The 25,234-nt window shown below is 35.8% G+C and overlaps 1 protein-coding gene across 5 annotated transcripts in view; it reads left to right on the plus strand.

Annotated features, from left to right (window-relative positions):
* IRAK4 (interleukin 1 receptor associated kinase 4) overlaps positions 1 to 25,234 on the plus strand; it is a 48,653-nt gene that overhangs the window by 2,545 nt on the left and 20,874 nt on the right. For 4 of the 5 annotated variants that reach the window (XR_012518568.1, XR_012518567.1, XM_003941481.4 and 1 more), the window contains exons 3-11: positions 6,988 to 7,157; positions 10,100 to 10,245; positions 11,060 to 11,242; positions 11,785 to 11,945; positions 12,854 to 12,918; positions 16,139 to 16,253; positions 16,678 to 16,787; positions 21,086 to 21,269; positions 22,431 to 22,493. Coding sequence is in view for 3 of the 5 variants with exons in the window: in XM_003941481.4 (XP_003941530.1) it covers positions 6,997 to 7,157; positions 10,100 to 10,245; positions 11,060 to 11,242; positions 11,785 to 11,945; positions 12,854 to 12,918; positions 16,139 to 16,253; positions 16,678 to 16,787; positions 21,086 to 21,269; positions 22,431 to 22,493 (1,188 nt within the window). In the remaining 2 variants the exon portion in view is untranslated. Of the gene's footprint in view, positions 1 to 6,987; positions 7,158 to 10,099; positions 10,246 to 11,059; positions 11,243 to 11,784; positions 11,946 to 12,853; positions 12,919 to 16,138; positions 16,254 to 16,677; positions 16,788 to 21,085; positions 21,270 to 22,430; positions 22,494 to 25,234 lie in introns of those variants that run through there. The other variant, XM_074403158.1, reaches the window with a different exon arrangement.

The raw sequence follows: 25,234 nt of genomic DNA on the forward strand, positions 1-25,234 counted from the left end.
TGGAGTGCAATGGCGCAATCTCGGCTCACCACAACCTCCGCCTCCTGGGTTCAGGCAATTCTCCTGTCTCAGCCTCCTGGGTAGCTGGGATTACAGGCACGCACCACCATGCCCAGCTAATGTTTTGTATTTTTTTTAGTAGAGACGGGGTTTCACCATGTTGACCAAGATGGTCTCGATTTCTTGACCTCGTGATCCACCCGCCTCAGCCTCCCAAAGTGCTGGGATTACAGGCTTGAGCCACCGCGCCCGGCTACATTTCTTTTTTTAAAATGTGATATAAGAATAATTTCTGCCAGAAAATAATAATTGCACCTTTTTTTTTTTTTTTTTGACCACCTATTATATGACAAGATTTGGCCCTTTGCCTGTGTTGATTTTAATTCTTAAAGCAATTCCTAGGTATTACTATCTCTGTTTTTCAGATGAAGAAAAGCAAGGTCCGGAGAAGTAGATTTACTAGCTCTGGTCACAGTTGGCTTTAGTTAGAACTTAGCCCTGTGCAACCTCAAAGTTCATCTTCCCTCCATCCCTGCACAATCTTTTTCTCTGATCAGAGTGCTAATGAAGCACAGTCTTAAAAGTTGATTAACACATTTGACAAGAATCTTTTGCACTCCTATTTTGGGCATAGTACTTTGTTTGGAAAGGCATTGGGTTCTGTAAGCAGGTGCTGATCTTAATATATTTCTCAATCAGCACCCCCTCACCTTTTGTACTCGTCTGAGTTGTCTTATTTGAAAATATGATTGGGTTTTCCTTACTATGAGAATTAGTGGTGAGAGGAAACAGTCATGAAGATATTTACTTATTTATTTGTAATCAACGTATTCTTTTCCACCTTTATTAATCCTAAATGTACTAAGGTAAATCTTGAACAGTTTGAAAGAGATGATACTTTCTAAGTTTTTTTGCACAGCACAGTCTGTTTTCATTTTTGAAAATTCAGAAAAGCAAAATGAAAACAAAACTATCATAAAAGTCATCACCAAGGTATAACCAACATTAATATCTTGGCTTATGTTCTTGTAAGTATGTGGTTGGAGTGGTATATGAATGTACATTTAAAGTAAAATTTCTGGGATTTTGAACTTTTGAGTACCTGTATGGAAGAGTTGGCAGAAGGCCTTCTTTTTCCTATATCCTTACACCCATCACCTCTGCTTGAAGTCTGGGTACAGGAGAGCTACCAAATTTATCCCTGGTCTTTAGATAGTCTGGGTTTTTCCCCTCAATTCCTTGTATTTAGCTCTAATTTATAAGATTACTAAGCAGTTCTATCTTTTCTAGCTTTGTCAATCATGTTGTACCATGCAGTAGAGAGAAATCTTAATAAATAAGGAGAAATAACTTGAAGAGAGCCACTACAGAGTCTATAGGTAACCTAGATAAAACCTCTTAATTAAAATTTAAAAATCATCGGTCTTTCATTCAACACCAATGTTGTGAGTCATTGCTGAGGTGAATTTGGTTAGATCCCAGCCCAGGAGAACATACCATCTGACAGAGAAAGCAGACACATAAACAGTAAAATATAACAATTGTTAGAAGAATGACTAGGTGACATTTTGAAGCAAAAGAGATGACTGTCAGGGAAGCTCACAGTGCCTTTTGAATTGAGATTGAAGAAGTAATAGGCATTTAACAGGTGGCCTTTAAGGTAAGTGGGCTATTCTTTTACCCGGCCCTAGATGACTTTCGCTTCTTGTTTCACAGAAAAAAATAACATTATGTGGGAACTCTTCTCCCTTCAAATATGTCTGTATTCAAACCTCTGCTTCCTTTCTAGATTCAGAAGAGGTTTCTTTCTATTCAAGGCTGATTTCTTCACCTGTACACTATTCATTATCCCATTTGTATTGCCAAACAGCTTAAGTCTTAAACCCTTAACACCAACAGTTCTCAAAGCATAGTTGGAGTCCCTAATGCTCTTTCAGGAGGTTTGTAAGGTAAAAATCACATATAGTTAAAAGATTTATTCAGAGTGCAATACATTCTAATGTTCTAAGTTAATTGATACAGCTTCAGATTCCACATTGCTGCTTACCTTTAAGAAGTTATTCCTTGTCAAATTTTAGTGCAGTATCAAAGAGAAATATTTGCTACTTTGTGAAAAGGCTATTAAAATACACCTTTCTTTGTAACTGTATATCTATGTGAAGCTGGATTCTCTTCACATACATCAACCAAAACATACTGCAGTGGGTTGAGTGCGGAAGCAGATATAAGAATTCGGCTCTCTTCTATTAAGTTAAATATTGAAAAGATTAGCAAAATTTTAAAACATTGTTACTCTTCTGTTTTTGGGGAAAAGGTAATTATTTTTATTAAAATATATATACTAACATGTATATGGTTATTTAAAATGAATTAAGTAATTTTTAAATTTCTCAGCATCAATTTAATATGGTAAATATTGGTAGATATAAACTACATAAACAAAAGCCCTTTGGGGTCTATAATAGTTTTTAAGATTTTACCATCTTAAAATTTGGTCCTGAGACCAAATTTGAAAACTGATAGTGCTTGCATGTACTCCCTCTCTACCTCCCTCTCTCACCCTACCCCCACCTTCATTTCCCCTCCCCTCCCACCCCTCTCACCTGTCTCTCTCTCTCTTTCTCCTTCCCTTCACAACCAGACTTTTTAGAAAATCTGTTTTTGCCATTCACTGACGTTTTTACTACAGCTGTTCCAAGTCACCAGTGGCCTTCTAATTTGAGTCTAACATATCCATTGGTGTCTATTTGACCTCTCTGAGTCTTTTATACCAACCTGTCACCTTTTCTAGAAGTTTCTGGTATGCTACTGTCCTGGTTTTTTCCTTGATTTCATGACTAAGAAGTATTTTAAAAAATTCTTTCACATCATTCCTTTCCATTCTAAGCATTACTGATAGGCAAACTTATTTTTACTGTTGTTTCAACCATATATTTATATGTGCTCTTAATTTGTATGAGGGCATTTCAAAAAGCTTCTGGAAAAATTAAATTAAAAGATTAAAAATGTAAACCTTGGCTGGGCACAGTGGCTCACGCTTGTAATCCTAGCAATTTGGGAGGTCCAGGCGAGCAGATCACCTGAGATCAGGAGTTCAAGACCAGCCTGGCCAATATGGCAAAACCCCATTTCTACCAAAAATGCAAAAATTAGCTGGATGTGGTGGTGCATGCCTGTAATCCCAGCTACTTGGGAAGCTGAAGCAGGAGAATCGCTTTCACGTGGGAGGCGGAGGTGGCAGTGAGGCAAGACTGTACCACTGCGCTATAGTGTAGATGACAGAGCAAGATCCATCTCAAAAAAAAAAAAAAAAGTTAACTTTATTTCTGAACATAAGCTCCATGAAGTTTAAGACACTTTTGTAAGGGATAACACCAGCCATTTGGTCCATTCCTAAAGAACTGGGAGTCCTGGGAATTTAACCTTGTCAATAAAGTCTTTTCTACATTATTTGCTGAAGAAAAAGGGATGCCCTATAAAGATTTTTCAAGATTAGGAAACAAAAAGTAGTCAGAAGGAGACAAATCAGGACTGTAAGGTAGATGCCTAATGACTTCCAGTTGAAACTTACAAAAAAATTGATGTTTGATGAGAGAAAAGAGCAGGGGTATTGTGATGGAGAATGACTCTGTGGTAAAGCTTTTCCAGATGTTTTCTGCTAAACATTTGTCTAAAGCTTTAGCAGAAAAGCTTTAATTTAGAAACACTCAGAAAAGCTACTGTTTCTCAAAACACTCTAATAAGCAGATGTTATTATTCTTTGGCCCTCCAGAAAGTCAACAAGCAAAACACCTCGAGCATCCCTAAAAACTGTGGCCATACCTTTGCTTTTGACTGTCTGCTTTCACTTTGATTGGACCGCTGCCACTTTTGGGGAGCCATTGCTTTGATTGTGCTTCAGGATCATACTCATAAAATCATGTTTCATCTCCTGTTAAAATGCTTTAGGATCTTGATTCTACTTGTTTAAAGTTCCATTGAAAGTTCTGCTCTTGTCTGTAGCTGATCTGGAGTTTGGGCAGCCATCAAGTGGAAAGAGTGCTCCACTTTAATTTTTCAGTCAGAATTGTATAGGGTGAACTGGTTGTCTATGGTGTTCGCTGTTGGTTCTGCTGTTAATTATAGGTACTCTTCATTTAGGGCAGAAACAAGATGAATGTTTTCCCTGAAAATTGACGTGGACGGTCTGCTGTGGCAGGCTTCGTTGTCAACATCATCTCATCCCTTAAAATGAGTTACTGATTTATACACTGCTGATTTTCTGGAGGGTGCCCCCACAAACTTTTTGTAAAGCGTCGGTGATTTCACCATTCTTTCAACCAGCCTCTACCCTAACTGTGGTGTTTGTTCTAGCTTCACTTTTAGCAAAATTCGTGTTGCCGTGGTAGAGGTTCTTCTCAAACTCTCTTATTCTTCTTAGTGCCTCAAACTAGGTTCTGTTTAGACATGGATGATAACAAGTTAGTTAGAACAAGTTAGTATGAGTTTATTTTGGAAATATGTTTTGCAAAAACAATTGGAAATCCATGCATGGTTATTGCACAATATGCATTTTTCATGAACTTTTTGAAAACCCCTTCTATATGAGAATACTTACATGGTGAGCATTCTTTGCTGAAACCAAGCTCCTAAGCTCCAGACCACATATATAGGTACTTGGTGTGAAGGCCCCTAAGTGGTACCAAAGGTAGATATTTCACATTTAACACAAGCAGAACAGCAGCAACAACTGTTCTATCTCCCTTTCTTCTAATTGCTGATCTCTAATGAAATTGTTGTGATTTGGCCTCCTAAATGTTTTGATGTTTACTTCTTCATTCCCCTGCCCTATACTTTTTCCAAGTTCTCGTTTCTGTTCACCTCGATTATTGCAGAAGTTTTCAAACTAATTTTCTTGCCTCAGTATACATCCCTTTAATTTTCATCCAGAGGACTCCACTTAACCATACAAGATTATTTAAATTACCTCCTAAAAATCCTGAAATGGCTCTCCTGTAACTTTTAGTGTAAGTTCAAATTCCTTGTCTTAGTATATGAGCTGCATGGTGATATGGCCCTGCTACCTTTCCACCCTCATCTCTCCTCACTTAATCACAGACTCCTATGATCCAGCCATAGTAAGCTCTGCCTGAGACACACATGCTACCACCTTTTCCCATGCTGTTCCCTCTGCCTGGAATTTTCTTTTGGGTTTGTCTTCATTCCCTTTCATTCATCCTTCCAACCTCCCACTCCAATCAAATCTGTCTTGATATACCTACTCCAGATTGCCTCTGCCTGATGCTCCTTTTCTGGGCACCATAACACTCTTGCAGCATTTATCACTACCTGCCACTGTGTGTATCCCTTGGTATATTGAATAGCTTGGAAACAAAGATTTTTCTTTTTTCTGTGCTCCCATTTGTTACTACAAAGACTGACATAAATGTTTGCTGAATGTATTCATGAATGAAAGGAAAGGAATGGTCTTTCTGAAAAAAAGAATGGTATAAACAATGCATTGTGTTATAGAAGTAGGGTTTTGTGGCATGAATTTTGGAGTCAGACATAAGTGTAAGTCCTGGGTCTTTCACTTACCACCTTTGTGAAATAGAGATGATAAAACTGTAGTGGAAAGTAATTTCATTATTCCTAAAATAAATACTGAACAACACCATTCTCTACAGTATGCAAGTCACTAGGTATATATTTATGAATAAAATTAGCATGGTCCTGAACCCATGGATCTTAAATTCTAATGGGGGAGACAGTAAACAAGTAAATAAATATATGATTACAAATAATTGTAAATATATGATTACAAATACATTATCCAATGATGAAAGATAATTAGGTGAAGGGTAGCTAGACCTATTTAGATGTCCTCAAAGAAGTCCAAAGAGAAGAAGTGAATACTAGCATAGAAACCTATAACATGGAGAAGCTTTTTGCTTTTTACTTTTTTATGGTTCTAGAATGTTGTTCTATATGAACACATTATTTACCCTAAAATTAATTGTATTTTTAAAATGTGTATAAGGAAGCAAAAATAATTGACAGAAGAATATCTGAGTCTATTTGTCTTAATTGAAAGGAAAGATCCTTACCTATTGAGAATGAGGGACATGAAGAATAAATTAAAAATCATGGGGGAAGAGGTAAAGGTATGAAACAGTCACTAAGGACAATGAGAGAAGACAAGTGGAAGGATTAATGACAATGTTGAAGGCCCAGTAGAAAGGGGGTTACCATAAATTTGTATTTACATCATCAGCTCTGGGGTACAAGTATAAAATTGTTAGATTTATCCCTGGCTGCAGCAATCCAGGGTGGAGTAGCAGAAGAAAAGGGGGATTGCCAGAATAAAGATTAGTTGAATGGTGAGTAGTCGGAGAGTAGTTGAAATGGTGAAGCACAGGTTTTGGCATAGTAGCAAATGAATTATGGTGAGGCAGATCTCATGGACTCAAAAAATGTGCAGAGGTCAAGGAAGAGCAAGCTATGTGAAAAGCAGGTGGCTGGACCATATCTGTTAATGCTATACAAATCATTTCAGTACTTTTTTTTTACTTCTACCAAATAATGTACAAATTTTTAATAGTAAATAAGTACTGATTGAGAAAAATAAATTGAAAGGTACATGTTTTTATTAATAGATTTGATTTCTGAATTTACTAGTTCTGATAGTTTGTTGATACTACTGTTAAAAGGAATTTTTCTGATAACTTTTTTGCCCCTTTCTATAAATTTTACTTGGGAAATATGAGTGTCAGAAAAAAGTCTTCCAATTTGTATTGCTTTAATAGGTTGGAAAAGAAAGCAAACCCAGAGTGCAATTGGACAAATGAATTACAATTTTAATTTCATCGTAGGGTATCAACGACATGACTTTGGAATGTTTCTTTATTATGGTATAATCAGTTGATATAGCAAAGTGTGATATATAAACTTACAGATATCATCTCTGAAAGTACTGTAAAATTTTAATGAGATTTTTCCATATTTTAGGAATAGAAGATGAACAAACCCATAACACCATCAACATATGTGCGCTGCCTCAATGTTGGACTAATTAGAAAGCTGTCAGATTATATTGATCCTCAAGAAGGATGGAAGAAGTTAGCTGTAGCTATTAAAAAACCATCTGGTGATGATAGATACAATCAGTTTCATATAAGGTAATAGATAAAATTCTTTGTATTTTTGAATTCTTACTTCAAAATGTAGAATGATTAATAGGTATAAGTACTGTCTAATGTGGCAATTTAGAAAGTGAACCTCCCTACTGCGGAGGAGACAGTGGTAATAAGTAACCTCCTTTTGGTTGTTCGTTTTGCAATTTTGTCTTTTTTCTCCATATGTTAATTGGGCCAATATTGTGATCTCTCAAATAAGTTTTTTGGGTTAGTATCAAGATTCCCACCTTTGCTGTGGTTCTCTGTTTGACAAGCCAAGTGAAGTTTACTCTGCCTCACACTTCTCATTTCCAGATTAAAGGAAGATGACAATATTATAAGAATGTCTAGTAAAAATCTGCAGCTTAAACTTCAAAGTATGTGAATCTCTAATATACTCTAACAATGTATTTTGGGAGTTTTTCAACTTGACATTTTAAAGTTGTTACTTACGGGTGATTATAGTTTTATAAACAGAATTCTTAGATCTTAGCCAGGATTCTTCAGTGCTGTCTTCAGATAATTTCAGTTTTTCAAAACTCTTTACTCATCTCTGTTCCATTTAGTGTAAAATATGTATGCAGATTTTATTTTTGTCAATCTTTGCAGTTAAAACCTGTATCAAAATTTTTCTTTGGTAGGAAAAGGAAAAGAAGACTATTTGTTATTTTCAGCATTAATCTGGGAAAGTACCTAAAGCCTTGGTTCCCTTCCAGGAAATGTTTCCTCATAAGAAGAGCAAACATGTTAAATTACTTGAAAGAAGCTTAAGTTTAAATTGTGTTAGGCCAACGTTTAAAGATAATTTGTTGATATTACTGTTAAAAACTTATGGAAGATAATTGGGGCAGTGGTGGTAGGAAGATAAAGCTCTTCTCTTTTTTAATTCTTTTTTCCAAGACTCACTCCTGTGACACAAAAAGCTCTTTACAGAATAATACCTGTAAATAATTGTGACAAGAATGGTAAAATTAGAAAAATACCTATTTGCAACCACCAAATGGTAGAATGTGAAAAATACCTACTTGCAACCAATCAAATGAGTAACTGAGTCATACAAGGCTCGTCACTGAACCTAAAAACATAAGGTGAAAGGTGGTCTGCATGCAAATGAGCAGGATATGCACAAGATTTTAAAGTTTATAGGCTGGGCACATTAGCTCATGACTATAATTCCAACACTTTTGGAGGATGAGTTGAGCAGATTGCTTAAGTCCAGGGGTTCAAGACCAGCCTGGTAAAACCCCATCTCTACAATAAAATAGTTGGGTATGGTAGTGCACGCCTGTAGTCCCAGCTACTTGGGAGGTTGGGGTGGGGGGATCATCTGAGCCCAGGAAGTTAAGGCTTCCGTGAGCCATGATCATGCCACTGTACTCCAGCCTGAGTGACAGAGCAAGATCCCCTCAATAGATAGATTAAAAAGTATTGTACACAAATTACTTCTGAAGTATGAAAGCAAAGGGTACTTTTTTTAAATGAGGAAATTATGAAGTATACTTCCTTCACCAAGTGATCAAACTTCAGCATCAATAGTAATGGTGCAAAATGCCTTGGATATGATACAGTGGGAAGGGCACATTATCACCTATGTAGTATTTCTGTCAAAATGTTTAGTGTGAATTTAATCGTGAAAACGTAGTCAGATAAATCTAGGCTGTTAGATTCATTCTATAAGATACCTGGCCAGTGTTCTAAAACATACACACTCACAGATACAGATTGAAAGAGAGCATGCACAAGAGCCCAAATATGGCATAATTTTATCAATTGTTAAATTGATGAATCTAGGTGAATGGTGGTTCATTCTATCGTTTTTTTTCAACTTTTCTGTAAGTTGAAATTTTTGAAAATAAAATCTTTAGAGGAAAAAACAAAATGATATTGGTTCAGTTTTTAAATGTTATTTTTCAAAACTAATTTTTAATTTTAAAGAAATGGAAAGAAATGGGATGAAAGCTGATTTTGATTTTTTTTCCCTCAATTTAATTATAGTTAAGATCAAAGGGATAAATTCCTAAGTTTTTATATATTCTGTTTAATTAAGCAGGCTAATTTATTAAAAATTATGTAGCTATCAGAGTCCTAAGTCATGTGGGAAGTAATATAACTAAGTAGATTAAGAACACACTCTTATGTCAAATGGGATCTGAATTTGGACCTCAACTTAGATACATCACTTTGGCTGTGTGGCTATGAGATGGTTACTCTTCCAAGCCTGGCTTTCTCACTAGTAAATTAGTATCATAATCATAATGTCTTTGAACATGCTCATGTGTATGCATCCTGTAACACACTAAGTAAATACCCAGTAAGTACCCAGTAAATTATTATCATTATCTTTGGCATCTTTTTTCCTCCTGTCTTTCCTGTCTCTTTGTAATTCTTGCTAGTTTTCTTGCTGTCCCTTTTCTTTAGTGTTATAGGAGATGCTGTAGGCAAAACAGGCAGGGGAGATGAACACCTATTTTCGTATGACCTCAGTTTATAAATTCTATTGTTTTAATGTGTCCCCAAAAGTTCATGTGTTGCAACAGTCTTGAAAGGTGGGACCTGAAAGGGGTAGTTAGGTCATGAGGGCTCTGCACTTACGAGTGGATTAATGTTGTTATGGCAGGAGTGGGTTAGTTATCTCAGGAGTGAGTTTCTGATAAAAGGATGAGTTTGCTCTTGTCTTTCTTTCCTTTCCTCTCTCTTTTTCTCTGTCTTTATGTCTCTCTCTCTTACACACACTCTTTTGCCCTTCCGCCCTTCCACCATGGGCTGATGTAGCAAGAAGGCCCTTACCAGATGCAGCACGTCCATCTTAGACTTCCCAGCCTCCAGAACCATGAGCCAAATTAACTATTGTTTGTAAATTATACAGTCTGTGGTATTCTATTATTGCAGCACAAAATGGACTAAGACAATAGACTAATTTTGTTTCTTTGTTACTTACTTTTAAGGAGATTTGAAGCATTACTTCAAACTGGAAAAAGTCCCACTTCTGAATTACTGTTTGACTGGGGTACTACAAATTGTACAGTTGGTGATCTTGTGCATCTTTTGATCCAAAATGAGTTTTTTGCTCCTGCGAGTCTTTTGCTCCCAGGTAAACTGATTGTGACCAGGGTGTCCACAATTAGGGTGGAAAGACAAGTGGAAGAAATAAAAATGTTTCTTCTTACTCTTTTTTTCTCATAGTAGATGAAGCTGATATTGAGAGTCCATTTATTTCTTTCAGCACTCCTCAACTCTTTAAAAAGCAGCACAGAGGACACTGTGAACTCTGCTACTAAGGTGATAGAAGCTTCGTTAAGAGTCAGATAGTTTGGTGCCAATAGGAAGTTTAGAAGGAAAGACCTCGTACCTCTGGCTTAGGCTGTAAGAAAGTAATTATTCTTTTGAGCTCTTGCTTTTTTTCATCTTCAGCTTCCACTATGATGGAAGTCTATGATCATGATTTTTTTTAAATTGTATTCTGATGTATTAGTGTCTAGTTGCCTTCCTTCTAACCTTTCTTTTTTTGCTTTGATGCCTTTCACACCAGTGGTTGTCAACCTTTATCATGGATAAGAATCACGTAGGTTCTTGTTCAACATGTAGATTCCTGTGGCCTATTCCAAATCTACTTAATCAGAATTCTGGAATTAGGTTCAAGGTCTATATTCTTAAACAAGTGCTTCAGTGCCTTTGATATAGGTGGCTGTGCTGGATCACTGTTTGAAAACACTGCCTTACTCTCTCTACCCATCTTCATTATAACTTACAGATTCTTACTAGGTAGCTTCTTGTGTGTGCTATGAGAATATGGGAACAACCTGCAGAAACTGGAATGATATTAAATGAACCAATTTTCTAGTTTAACTTTTACACAACCACTTTTTCCTACTGAAAAACAACTTGTATCTTACTTGGTTTGTTAGATGCTGTTCCCAAAACTGCCAATACACTGCCTTCTAAAGAAGCTGTAACAGTTGAGCAGAAACAGATGCCTTTCTATGAAAAAGACGGGACATTAATGACACCTGTGAAGAATCTTGGACAAAGCTATATGCCACCTGACTCTTCAAGTCCAGAAAATAAAAGTTTAGAAGTTAGTGATACACGTAAGTAACATTTTCAGTGCTTTCCGCTGGTGGATTTGTCATTAAGACCACCGGTGCTTTAAAAGAAAGCTCTTGTTCATTCATTTGTGCAGCAATCACAGGCACACTGGCAGTAGATTTTTTGTGAGTTTTTTCCTCCTGATTTATTTAGAACCATCTTCATCAGTGATAGAGGCAATAGGACATGCAAGCACCAAAGAAGCTATGAAAAAAATTATGTAAATATTTACGTAACTTAGAAGGGTCACTTTTTAAAATAAAGTATGTAACTAGAGTTTTGGGCAGGTAGACTAGACCTACGCAAATGGGTGACTAGAATTTTGGGTAGGTGACTATAGTGTTTGGAGGGTAGGATCACCAAACCAAATTCTCAAGAAAAACTTGTAATTTGTATTTTAGAAATTGTTGTATCTTCTTCCATCTTGTCTAATTCAAAGTCATAAATAATTGCATATATGTGAAATATTCAAATGAAAACAGATTAGAATTATTAAAACCAATTTTTAAAATTTAAATACGTTTTTCCTATTTTGACATTATAGGTTTTCACAGTTTTTCATTTTACGAATTGAAGAATGTCACAAATAACTTTGATGAACGACCCATTTCTGTTGGTGGTAATAAAATGGGAGAGGGAGGATTTGGAGTTGTGTATAAAGGCTACGTGAACAACACAACTGTGGCAGTGAAGAAGCTTGCAGCAGTAAGTTATATTTTCAAGAATAAAAGGAAAGAAAGAGTTGCTTCCTACTGTGCTCTAAAATAGGCTTTAAATATATTAAACTTTAGGAAATACATTTTTCAGTATGTATTTTCTTTAAATAAACATCATTCTAAATAGTGGTTCTTAAAATTTAAAAATCTATATGAAGCTATGGACCCTATCCCTAGAGAAATGTAGTTATGTACATATACACACAATCAAACATACAGTTTTGGGAGATTCACAAACTAAAGTTGAAAAGCCCTGCTCCACATAGTACTTCATGTGGAAACAAGATTAAAATAGTAAGATACCAGGAAAACTATTTTTTAAAAAACTTTGTTTACATTAGTTTTCCCATTTAAAAATAAAGTTTAGAAAAGTATACATTAAGAAAAAAGATTAAAACTTTTTCTTAGCCATGTCCTTTGTTACCATTTCTATTGGGATATTCACCTTTTACTTATTGACTTGTTGTATTCTTAACCTTTTATTAGAGCCTAAAAATATCAATAGAATACATACGTATGTGATGAAAATAATTACTCTTTGTCATATACATTTCAGTGCTTTTGTAGGTTTTGTTTTCCATTTTGCATTTAAATTTGTATGTTTTCTATTTTCTAGAATTTTTTTTTTTCAGATTTTTTGTGTAGTAAAATTTCATGTTATTTCATTTTGTTTCTACAACAACTCAGCGAAATTGATATATATTTTTCATTCCACTAACCAGCCATGGACCTTGAGCAAATCACTAGAATTTCTAGATCTCAGTTGTTCTATAAATTGGGAAAGTAATACCTTATTATTTTGAAGAAAGGGCGATCAGCCAGCTGATCTCTTGAGCCCTCTGAGCATTAGGAGCCTTAGAGTTGTGTGGTATTACATTGCATATTTTATTTTTTCAGGTGGTTGACATTACTACTGAAGAACTGAAACAGCAATTTGATCAAGAAATAAAAGTAATGGCAAAGTAAGTCTTAATTTGGCAGTGTGGTATAGTGAAAACAAAAAAAAAACAAGGAGTAAGGAACCTGGTTCACTCTGGAGTATGCTATGAACTAGTGACGTCTGCACATATGTGAAATTTAAAAAGTGTTTACATTAGAGAAACTGCAAGTACTTTTGGCTCCACAATTCTTTAATTACATATACTCATATGCTGAGAGATTAAATAGCAGTCGTTATTTTAAATCACAACCAAATTACATGGAATTTCACTCTCATGTCTTTCATTATCATCCTTTCTACTTCCAGGATTCATGATTAATAGATACTTATATATAAAGTAGCACATACAAAGGAACTAGAGTCATGTTATATGCAAAGATGCTTAGAAGGCATTGACCCTGTGTGCTGGAAAATTGTTGGGCATCATCAGGAAGAGTAGGAGGGATAAAGGAGGGAATGTATTCTAATAATTACAGTGAGTAGTAATGATTGATATTTGAGTTTGTCCAACATGCCAGATATTGTGCTGTGTACTTTATCTGCATTGTCTATCTAACCCTCAGACCTGTTACAACTGCCCTTTTTGTTTGTTACTTGAGATGTAGAAACATTATAAAGCTTGTCCAAGATCGCATAGACAGTGTTACAGATGGGATTGAAATCCAGATGTTTGATTGCAGAGCCTGAACTTTTGATCTGAATCCTAATGGGATTTACCAAATTATACCCATTGAACCCACTGCTCTTAAACCACCAGTCATAGTTACTCAATTTCAAGAAGAGTAGATTAGAATTGACTTATGGCAGAGTAAAAATAATGCACACTGAAAAAAGATCAAACCCTTTTTTTTTTTCCAGGATTTGTTTTCTCCACTCCCACCCCTACTCTTCAGTCCTAAAAGTAACTTGTTCACAGTAAATAATCTGAAAAACACAGGAAAATATTTTTAAAGTATACAAATCCACGTGCATGCAGGGCTTAATACCTAGGTAATAGATTGATAGGTGCAGCAAACCACCATAGCATGTGTTTACCTATGTAACAAACTTGCACGTTCTGCACATGTATCTTGAAACTTATAATATAAACCATCTCTCAAATATATCACTCAAGAGATAACCACTGCTAATATTTTTATATACTTGCTTCATGATACGTGTGTAGTATTTTCCCGTGTCATTAAAAATAATTTGAAAACATTTTAAATGATTGTACAACATTCTAGCATATGTGAGGATCATGTTTTATTTAACTATTATTAGGTTTGTTTCTAATATTCAGTATTAAAAATAAAGTTTCTTTAAAGCTCTTTGCACATAAATCTTTAAGTGTAGTTATACTTATTTCACCATCTAAGGTAAAGTCCTAGAAAAAGCATTACTAGGTGGGAATGCATGAACTTTTTAAAGACTTTCTAAATATACATTAAAGTGGCTTCTGAGATAAGTTACAGCAATTTGTATTTCTACAGGCAGTGTATTACAATTTCAAACTTTACTGGTTCCTTACTCTCATTTAATATTACTACTATTTTTTAATAAGTGCTAATCTCTGGACCTTACTAGCAGAATGATCTTGGCCAAGTTTCTTAAGTTTCTATTCATTAATGTTCTCGTCTATAAAATGGGATAATAGTACTTACTTCATTAAGTTTTTGTGAGGATTAAACAAAGCAGGTAAATCACTTGCCACTGTGCCTTGTATATAGTATTAACTCAGCAAATGTTAACTACTCATGTTTAAAATGTGCCAATTTGGGCTGGGCACAGTGGCTCACGCCTATAATCCCAGCACTTTGGGAGGCCGTGGGCAGATCACCTGAGGTCAGGAGTTCAAGACCAGCCTGACCAACATGGTGAAACCCTGTCTCTACTAAAAATACAAAAATTAGCCTGTAATCGTAGCTACCTGGGAGGCTGAGGCAGGAGAATTGTTTGAACCCAAGAGGTGGAGGTTGCAGTGAGCCGAGATCGCAACATTGCACTCCAGCCTGGGCAATGAGCAAAATTCTGTCTTGTGCCAATTTGGTGGAAAATGAGACACTTACTGCTTTAATTTGCACTTCTTAAAATGTTTATGAGGATAAAAGTCATAGTTGATATAATGAACTGCTAGAACTGTGGATCATTTTGAATGAACAAAATGAATAAGCACTTAAATAATAAAACACGTGCTAGATATGTTTCTAGGCTGTCATGTTTACATTTGCTGACTTAATTGTCTTAACATCCATATCACATAACAGGTACTATTTTCTGCATTTAGCAGATAAAGGAGCTGAGGCTCAGTAAGGCTGTTAACTTGCCATAGGTCACATATCCAGGAGGGGGCAGAGCTAGACTTTAAATTTAGCACATATAACTGAGCCCTGTTTTCTTTCTTCTGTACCACAGGTGTTTGCCATTTTATTATATCGTAGGTCTCTTTAGTTTTATTACTCTCAGGTATTCGGTTATAAATAGTCCAATATGATTAAAGATCCAAAACATGTAAATTAGATGTGATTCAAGATCATGTCTGTAAATCAGTGCTTTGAGCATGTTAGAAAATACTTGAAAGTATTCGCATAAAAGTTTCAACAGACTTCTTGAAATCTTACTTGTGCCATCATTGAAAATTGGGCTAAAGAAAGTAAGCATCAGCCTAGTCTTTGACCAAACTTATCGGAAGTTCCAATGATCTGAATTATTTAGCTTTTACTGTAAAATAGAAAGAGGTTTGGCCAGGTGTGGTGGCTCACGCCTATAATCCCAGTACTTTGGGAGACCAAGGTGGTAGGATCACTTGAGGCCAGCAGTTTAAGACCAGCCTGGGAAATAGAGTGAGACGTCATCTCTACAAAAAATCTAAAAAATTAACTGAGTGTAGTATGCACCAGTAGTCCAAGATACTTGGGAGGCTGAGGCAGGAGGATCACTTGAGTCCAGATGGTCAAGACCTCAGGGAACTGTAACTGCACTGCACTTCAGCCTGGGCAACAGAGTTAGACCCTGTCTCAAAAAAAAAAAAAAAAGATTTTACTTCTAACATTGATTAATATTTTAATATTGGCTGAAAATAGAACTATTTGCAGAAAATTATAAATAATTACAATAAGCGTATATAAACAAACATGTTAAAAATGATATATAACATACTACTTTCTTGTTCTTTTTTCTGTTAAAACTTTGACTAACTTCCAACCTATAATTGAATATATAAATATTTATTATAATTTTGGATGAAAAATTATTTGTCACAGGTGTCAGCATGAAAACTTAGTAGAACTGCTTGGTTTCTCAAGTGATGGAGATGACCTCTGCTTAGTATATGTTTACATGCCTAACGGTTCATTGCTAGACAGACTATCTTGCTTGGTAAGATATTTGTTCATCACATTGTTTGGCTTTTTGTTTATATGCTGGAATATTAATATTCATTTTGTTACTAGATTATTTAAAGCAAATGAACTTTCATATTTCTTCTGCTCTATGAAAATTATATAGTTGATATGTCAACAACTGGATTGCCATTCTATTAGGTGGTAATCTACAATGTAGAATTTAGCCAAGACTATACTAGGGAGATGCTTTTATATGTTTTTATCTTCAAATAAGAAATGTAAGCACCCATTTGAACTTATTTAGAGATTATTTTTAATAACTTAAAAATGTAGTCCTAAATTATTAGTGCTATAACATCATCTTCAGTTGTTGCCTAGAAAAATATTCTGTGTTATATATTCTCTGTAGATTTTTTATTATTCTTTCTTGTTTATAATTTGATTCATTTCTTAATAAGGATGGTACTCCACCACTTTCTTGGCACATGAGATGTGAGATTGCTCAGGACGCAGCTAATGGCATCAATTTTCTACATGAAAATCATCATATTCATAGAGATATTAAAAGGTAAATGCTACTGTTTAAAGCTTTTGGAAAGCCATTTTTAAAGAATAATTTGCTCTTACTCTATTCACTATTTACATGCATGTCTTAACCTAGTGCTTCTGGACATTTTCCCCATCAGTCCATGGAAGCTCTTCTCACTAAGGACATCTACAATTTCCTTTATTCCAAGCCCAGTGACCTACTTCCAGTGCTCATCCTACTTTGCGTTTTTTGTTTGTTTTAATAGTAGTTTATTCTGTCCTTCTTGACACTTTTGCCTTACGGAAATTAGTTGTTTTCTTAGTTTCTGGATCACTATTCTTTTCTGAATTACCTTCATCCTGCATGAGTACTTTTCAGTTCTCTTTCTTCTTGTGTATTTATCTAGTTAAATATTTACCTGCTGTAAGTAACATATTAATATATAGAACTCAACATCAATCAATTACAAAATAATAAAAGAATGTTAATGTGTACAGTACACACATATGTATATATAGTATAGTATAGTATACAGGATTAATATAAAGAAGGATTTCCAAGAAAGTGATATTTAAACAGAGATTCAAAAAATGGGCAGGAAATAAGTAGGTACAATTTTAGGGTAGCTATAGAATAGAAGATGAGGAGAAGAATGTTCTAGGTAGAACTACATTTGTAAGACCAGTGGTGAGAGAGAATATGGGAGCATGATGAGTTACAAGAAATAAAATATGCTCTGGGAGCCAAGATAGGAGGCATTTGAGGCCAGGAGGTGCAGATCTGGCTATGTTGCCTGGACAACATAGTGAGACCTTATCTCTACAAAAAAAAAAAATCAGTCAAACGTGGTAGTGCATGGCTGCAGTTCCAGATGCTGGGAAAGCTGAGGAGGGAGGATGCTTGAGCCCAGCAGTTCAAGGTTGAAGTGAGCTATGATCATGCGGCTGCTCTCCAGACTGGGCAACAAAGCAAGACTCTGTCTCAAAAAAAAAAAAAAGAAAAAGAAAAAAAAAGAAGTAAATGCTAATGCTAATGACTGAGATGCAGAAAGTTATGGAGTGGTGGATTGGAGATAAAATTACAGAGGTGTAGGAAGCTAAGTCCTATAGGACCTAATGGACCAAGGTAAGGCTTTTAGTTTTATCACAAGTATAACAAGATACCATTGAAAATTTTAAGTAGGAATGTGGCTTCATATTTAAGTTTTGCAAAGACAACTTTGACTAGTGTAGAGAACAGTTTGTAAGAAGAGGCAGTTAGTAGGCTATCATAGGTGGCAGTTTATATGAAGAGAGGTGAGCAGATTAGAAAGATTAAAATGACAGAACTTGTTGATATGTTGGCTGTTCTGAGGGTCAGGAAGAGGGAAGTTCAGGAATGACTCCTGGAATAATGGCATCCAGACTTGCATTCTGGAATGATTATGGCATGATTCTCTTATACAGAAAGGACTGAAAGAAGACCTGGTTAGACTGGGGTTAGAGAGGTGGTTAGAAAATGTGAATTTTTCTTTGTACTTGTGTTTGAGGTTCTTTTAAGATACAGAAGTAGAGATGTTAGGCAGTGTGATATACAGATTTGGAACTGAAAGTCTGAGCTGAAGGTATAAATGTATATATTACTTGCATACAGGTGGTAATTGAAGTGACTGTATTCACTTAAGGGGAGATACAGATTAAGAAAAGGTCACAAGATTAAGTCCTGAGGAACCCTAAGACTTAATGGCCAAATGAAAGAGATAATCACAAAAAGGAATCTAAGGAAGTACACATACAGAGAAAGGTAAGATGAAAACCTGGAAAGTGTGGAGTCCGTGAAAATGAGGAAAGAATGTATTTCCCAAAAGGGAGTAATCAAAAAGAGTCAAGTGCTTTAGTCATTGGATTAGCATCACCATGGTCATTGGTGACTTTATGGAGACCCGTTTCCATGTAGTAATTGGCTTAGAAATCACATTGTAGTTGAAAGAGTGAGAGCTAGAGAACTGAGATATGAGCATAGACAAGTCTTTTCAGACATTTTACTGATGAAGGAAACAGCTAGAAATAAATATGTCGTTCAGGAAACTTTTTAACAATAGCAGAGACTAAACTATGCTTATATGCTTATAGGAAGGATGCAAATTAAGAGGGAAAGGATATAATGGGTGAGAGAAATGAGATAATGTGTTCAGTAGGATTCCTGAGAATGTAGGAACTGACCTTAGATGAGAAAAGAAACACCATCTCTTGTCCTCCATGTATTGGTACTTTCTCATGTTCTTACATCATTGTCTCTTTTCTCCCTGTATGTTCTTTTTTTTTTTTTTTTTTTTTTTGAGTTGGAGTTTCAATCTTGTTGGAGTGCAGAGGTGCAGTCTTGGCTCACTGCAACCTCCACCTCTCAGGTTCAAGAGATTCTCTTGCCTCAGCCTCCAAGTAGCAGGGATTACAGGCATGCACCACCACACCTGGCTTATTTTATATTTTTTGTAAAGATGGAGTTTCTCCACGTTGGTCAGACTGGTCTCGAACTCCCAACCTCAGGTGACCTGCCTGCCTTGGCCTCCCAGAATGCTGGGATTATGGGCGTGAACCACCACGCCTGGCCTTCCCGTGTATGTTCTTACTGAGTGATATTATATTGATTTTAACTGCTATTTATATATGAGTGTCTCTCAAATCTGTATCAGCTTTCAATCCTGGATTTTTGGTATCGCCATACCCAAAACACTTCATCTGGGTATCCCACAGTAGCCTCTAAATCAGCATATCAGAAATCAAACTCATCAGCTCTGCCCAACCTAAAGTCTTTGCACATTTCCTTTCTGATCAAATGAAGTCACCATTCATTCTGTCTCTCAAGCTAAAGACTTTCTCATTCTCTATAATGTGCTAATTACAAAATTCTGTTAAGTGAGCCTCAAAATTTTCATTTCCCATTTACCCCAGTTTTATGACCATTTAGATCCTCGTATCTCTCATTTGATTTGTTATAAACCTTTGTAGTCAACCTAAATCCAGTCTGTATCGGTTCTCATCTATTCACTAAAACACTACCAGGTCATGGTCCTAAAAGTGAAGTCTAGTAACATCAGTTTCCTACTGTGAAAACTCTGGCTCGTGTCCCCTTGCTCACAGGATAAAGTTCAAATCATCTCCATGTTTGTTGTACACTTGTTCCTTGAAGTTGACCATGTATACCATATGCCTTCATACTTTCATCACTTTGTACATGTTACTCCATTTGCTTGCAGTTCCTTTCTTTCCCTCATATAAATATCAACTTATAATAATCCTTCAATACTAAGCACACTTTTCACCTTCTGTTTGAAACTTTTCCTACTTTTTCCAGGTACATGGTTGTTCTCTCAGCATTTTGTCCCTAATATTACCATTATATTTTTAAAAATTATTTATGCTTGTCACAGATAAGATTTTAAGATTCCCCCATGCCCAGCAGGGAGCTTAAATACTCTACAACTTAGGGAGTTTTCAATTGTTTAATGAAAGTATGAAAGCATATAATGAATGAGATATTTTGGCCATATTTTTTTTCTTAAAAACATTCCTGATAGTACAGAAAAATAAATAAATAAATAAATGCATAATTGCGACACTTTGGTTGGAAATGTTTTTAAATGAATTGATAAATATTAAGAAAGGAATTAATAACCGGACACAGTGGCTCACACCTGTAATCCTAGCCCTGTGGGAGACTGAAGCGGGCAGATCACCTGAGGTCTGGAGTTCGAGACCATCTTGATCAACTTGGAGAAACCCCGTCTCTACTAAAAATACAAAATTAGCTAGGCGTGGTGGTGCATGCCTGTAATGCCAGCTACTTGGGAGGCTGAGGCAGGAGAATTGCTTGAACCCAGGAGGCAGAGGTTGTGGTGAACCGAGATCATGCCATTGCACTCCCGCCTTGGCAACAAAAGCAAAACTCCATCTCAAAAAAAAAAAAAAAAAGAAAGGAATTAATAAAGGTGCTTTGGAAGATTTTGTAGGAATTTACCCTACAATAAATTATTTGTGGAATAATTAAAATACTTCTTACTAATTCAGACAATTTTATTTCATTTTTATTCTTCTCAATTTTTTCCTCTAGAAACATAAAAAAGAGGACAGTTGCTTCTCTTTAGCTATAATCTTGGTTCTAGCTTTATTTCTATAAATTTCAGGCTTTTATGATATATACTATAAAATGTTATAATCTAAATATGTTTGTACACATACACGTATGCATATACATACGTACATACATACATGCATACATACATGTATCTAGCTAAGGAACTGTTTGACTTTTTGGGGTCGGGAAAACATTTTTTTCTTCAAACTTTACTTTTTTTTCAGTGCAAATATCTTACTAGATGAAGCCTTCACTGCCAAAATATCTGACTTTGGCCTTGCACGGGCTTCTGAGAAGTTTGCCCAGACAGTCATGACTAGCAGAATTGTGGGAACAACAGCTTATATGGCACCTGAAGCTTTGCGAGGAGAAATAACACCCAAATCTGACATTTATAGCTTTGGTGTGGTAAGTTCCATACACATAATTAGTAAAAAATAATCATTCTGCTATAATTGTGAAAGTGAAATAGAATATTATTTAATACACCCATCTTGTTTAGCTCTCTTATGTAATAAGTTTTTCACATTAACCTCTACTTACACCAGAAAGTTTATGAAACCTTCTTCTAATGTGTAAAACTTGTGAGTTATTTTTGAAATGACTGTAAGAAATTATTTTCTTGCCATTTTATTTATGAATTAGCATGGCACCTAATGCATTAAATGAATCATGTCATACAGTATATACTTTAGTCTCACATTTTTTGACATTTACTAATCTACCTGTCTGTTCCCAATAACTTTTAAGATAGAGTAAGAGATAGGTATGGGTGATTGGAGACACCAGGGGCTTTCTCTTCTATTTTCTCATACGTGTTTCATATATGGAAACTTAACTTCATAGCACTGTGAAAATAAGGCATAGGGCTATAGAATATGCCTAATGTTTAGAAAATAATATCCTTCTAAGATCCAGAAAGTTATTCTTGTGAAGAATCCCCAAGAGGCAGGAAAAGGATTGTATGTTGAGTGGGGCTGATTCTTTAGTAAGTTGCCAATAGAAAAGTGCTGCTTATGATCATAATGGGGTCCACGATGTCCCTGAAGGAAGGATGGTGAGAAATGCCCAAAGCTCATGTTCTTTCCACTTAAATACCTAAAAGACATAGCTTTGTATGGAATGATTCATCAAATTTTAGAAGCAAGATTCATATTCCTTCTAGTTTACATTTATCTTTGTCTTGAGTGTTATATATGTAATTTATTAGTATCATCTATAGTATATATGTTTTTTAGAGAGATAAGATTTCACTGTGTAACCCAGGATGAAGTGCAGTGGTGCCGTTACAGCTCACTGTGCACCCTCAATCTCTCAGGTTCAAGTGATCCTCTCACTCAGCCTCCCAAGTAGCTGGGACTATAGGTGTGTACCACCACAGCTAGCTAATGTTTTTTTAAAATTTTTTTGTAGAGATAGGGTCTCCCTGTTCCCCAGACTGGTCTTAAACTCCGGGGCTCAAGTGATCCTCCCACATCTGTCTCCCAAAGTGCTGGGATTACAGGCATTAGCACCATGCCCACCCTGTCTTGCATATTATATTAACAGATTTTTTTTTTGTCTTCATAGGTTTTACTAGAAATAATAACTGGACTTCCAGCTGTGGATGAACACCGTGAACCTCAGTTATTGGTAATTGAAATATTTGTTTTCCTCAGTCCTTTTTTCTCTACATTTGTAGTCGAAATTTATATGTATAAATTTGACATCTAGAAATAACATTTTCTGTTGGCAATCTTTCCGTTGGCTATTACACTGTAGTATATGGAAAGAGCATTAAATATTTTTCATTCTCAGCTCTGCCATGAAGTGTTTGTGAAACCTAGAAAAGTCACTTTTATATTCTTTGTTCTGATTTTTTTGTGGGTAAAATGAGAATAGAACTAAATTATTTCTGAGGTACTCTTTAGCTTATGTTTATGTTGTTACTTTCAGGGTGGTTACTATTAGTAACAGTATTTTCAGCATTTTCAGAAGGGAAAAAAATGACTTCCATTCAAATGTCTATCAGAGTAAAATTGCTAATAAAAGTTCTCCACTTATTTCTATCATGGAGTATTTTATTTACAAAGTTACAGTAAAGAACATACCTAATTTTCTATTGTTAAGATAAACTCAAACCATGTTTCTCCTCTGCTCTCACACCACCACAACAATCATCACAGAAAATTTCTGTAACCAAATGTGAATGGGGAGGGTTTCTCCCCGCCAACAAGCAGCCAATCTGTCCACCAATTTAATTCTGACACTATGTTCCTGGAGATAGCATCAGAGTCAGATCTCACAGCTTAAGGGATCAGTCTCCAGGACTGCCATCCACCAGACACCAGTTGCAAGTTTAGGTTCCCAGAACTTCTGACCAACCACCTTCAAGTTGGAGTTTCTATGAACCTGCTTTTTGGATATGGAGGGCTCAAGACTGAACCCAGATTGATTCTAACTTGCAGCATATACTTTGCCTAAATTTTCCATCATTTTTGCCTAAGACTTTTTCCTTGAAAATATGTAAAAGCCTCAAAACTTTGGGATGAGTAAGAATGAAATGCAGAAAAACATAGACTCTATCTGTCACAAGTTTTGCATTTCAACATATAATAGTGAAAATCTTAAATCTTTGGAGAAGGTTATATTATTTCACCTATTCTTAAGATTTGACAGGGCCGAGCGCGGTGGCTCAAGCCTGTAATCCCAGCACTTTGGGAGGCCGAGGCGGGTGGATCACGAGGTCGAGAGATCGAGACCATCCTGGTCAACATGGTGAAACCCCGTCTCTACTAAAAACACAAAAAAGTAGCTGGGCATGGTGGCGCGTGCCTGTAATCCCAGCTAGTCAGGAGGCTGAGGCAGGAGAATTGCCTGAACCCAGGAGGCGGAGGTTGCGGTGAGCCGAGATCGCGCCATTGCACTCTAGCCTGGGTAACAAGAGCGAAACTCCGTCTCAAAAAAAAAAAAGATTTGACTGTGATGTGACTCTAAAGCAATAAGATTTTCATACAAGCACAGTTAAAAGAAAGTGATCCTTTGAAGAACGCCTATGTCACTAGATCCTGGCATTGCCAAACATTTTCAGAGTTTTTCCTTTTAAAGTGTTTTTGGAGCATTTACATCCTACCTCTCATGAAGAGTTTTTTTTTTTTTTTTGCACCTGTATTAGTTTCCTAGGACTTTTATAAAAATAGACCAAAAACTGTGTGACTTAAAACAACAGAAATTAATATGCTCATAATTCCGGAGGCCAGAGTCTGACTGAAATCAGGATATTGGCAAAGACCATGCTTTCTCTGGAGGCTCCAGAGAGAATCTTTTCTTTGTTTTATTGGATGTAGGGCTTACTTCCAGGATTATCCATAATCCGAAATGATCTCATCTCAGGATACTTAATTACATCTGAAAAGGCCCTTCTTTTCCTGATAAGAGCATATTCACAGGTTCCAGGAATTATGACATAGACATGATTTGGGGGGCCATGACTCACTCAACTCTACCACCTTATTCCTGCACTTCTCTCCCTATTAATTTTTTTTTATCATATTCTGCTCCCGATTTTTCCCCCTCACTTTTTCTCTTTGATTCAGAAATCTGAATACCCATAGAGAAATTTGTTGGGTACAGGGAGAAGGAATCTGCGTCTACAAGTTGAAATTGCACCCTTTGAAGCAAATCAAGAAGCAGACCACCCTTTGCTGCCCACCTAGTAAATGCTGCTGCTAATGGGAACATATAAGCAATAGTTCATAACATAAATATCAAAATTGAAAGGCAAATGGGAGGTACTTGACCCATTTGCCTTTCAGTTTTTATATTTATGTTATGAACTAATATATATAGTTTATATTTATATTTTTATATATTTATACATATTTTTATTCATGTTTATGTTATGAACTAATATATATAAATACATATGTTTATATATTTAGACACACACACACACACACACACACACACAGTCAAGTGTTGCCTAATGACAGGAATACATTCTGAGAAATGTGTTGTTAGGCAGTTTCATTGTGTGAACCTCATATAGTGTGCTTACACCAACCTAGATGATATGACCTTCTACACACCTGGGCCATATGGTATTGCTCTTAGGCTACAAACATATGCTGTAAAGCATAATACTGTCCTGAATTCTGTAAGAAATTGTAACACAATGGTAAATATTTGTATATGTAAACATAAAAGACGTTCAATAAAAATATGGTATTTTAATCTTAGGGGACCGCCATCTATATATGTGGTCTGTCATTAACCAAAATGTTAGTTTGTGGTAGGCAGCTGTATTTATTTATGTAGGATTTGTCCTGTATGTCTTCAGTTCTTTTTTTTTTTTTTTAATTGAGACAGAGTCTCACTCTGTCACCCAGGCTGGA

This window comes from Saimiri boliviensis, chromosome 7, assembly GCF_048565385.1.
Source record: "Saimiri boliviensis isolate mSaiBol1 chromosome 7, mSaiBol1.pri, whole genome shotgun sequence".
NCBI classification, from domain to species: Eukaryota; Metazoa; Chordata; class Mammalia; order Primates; family Cebidae; genus Saimiri; species Saimiri boliviensis.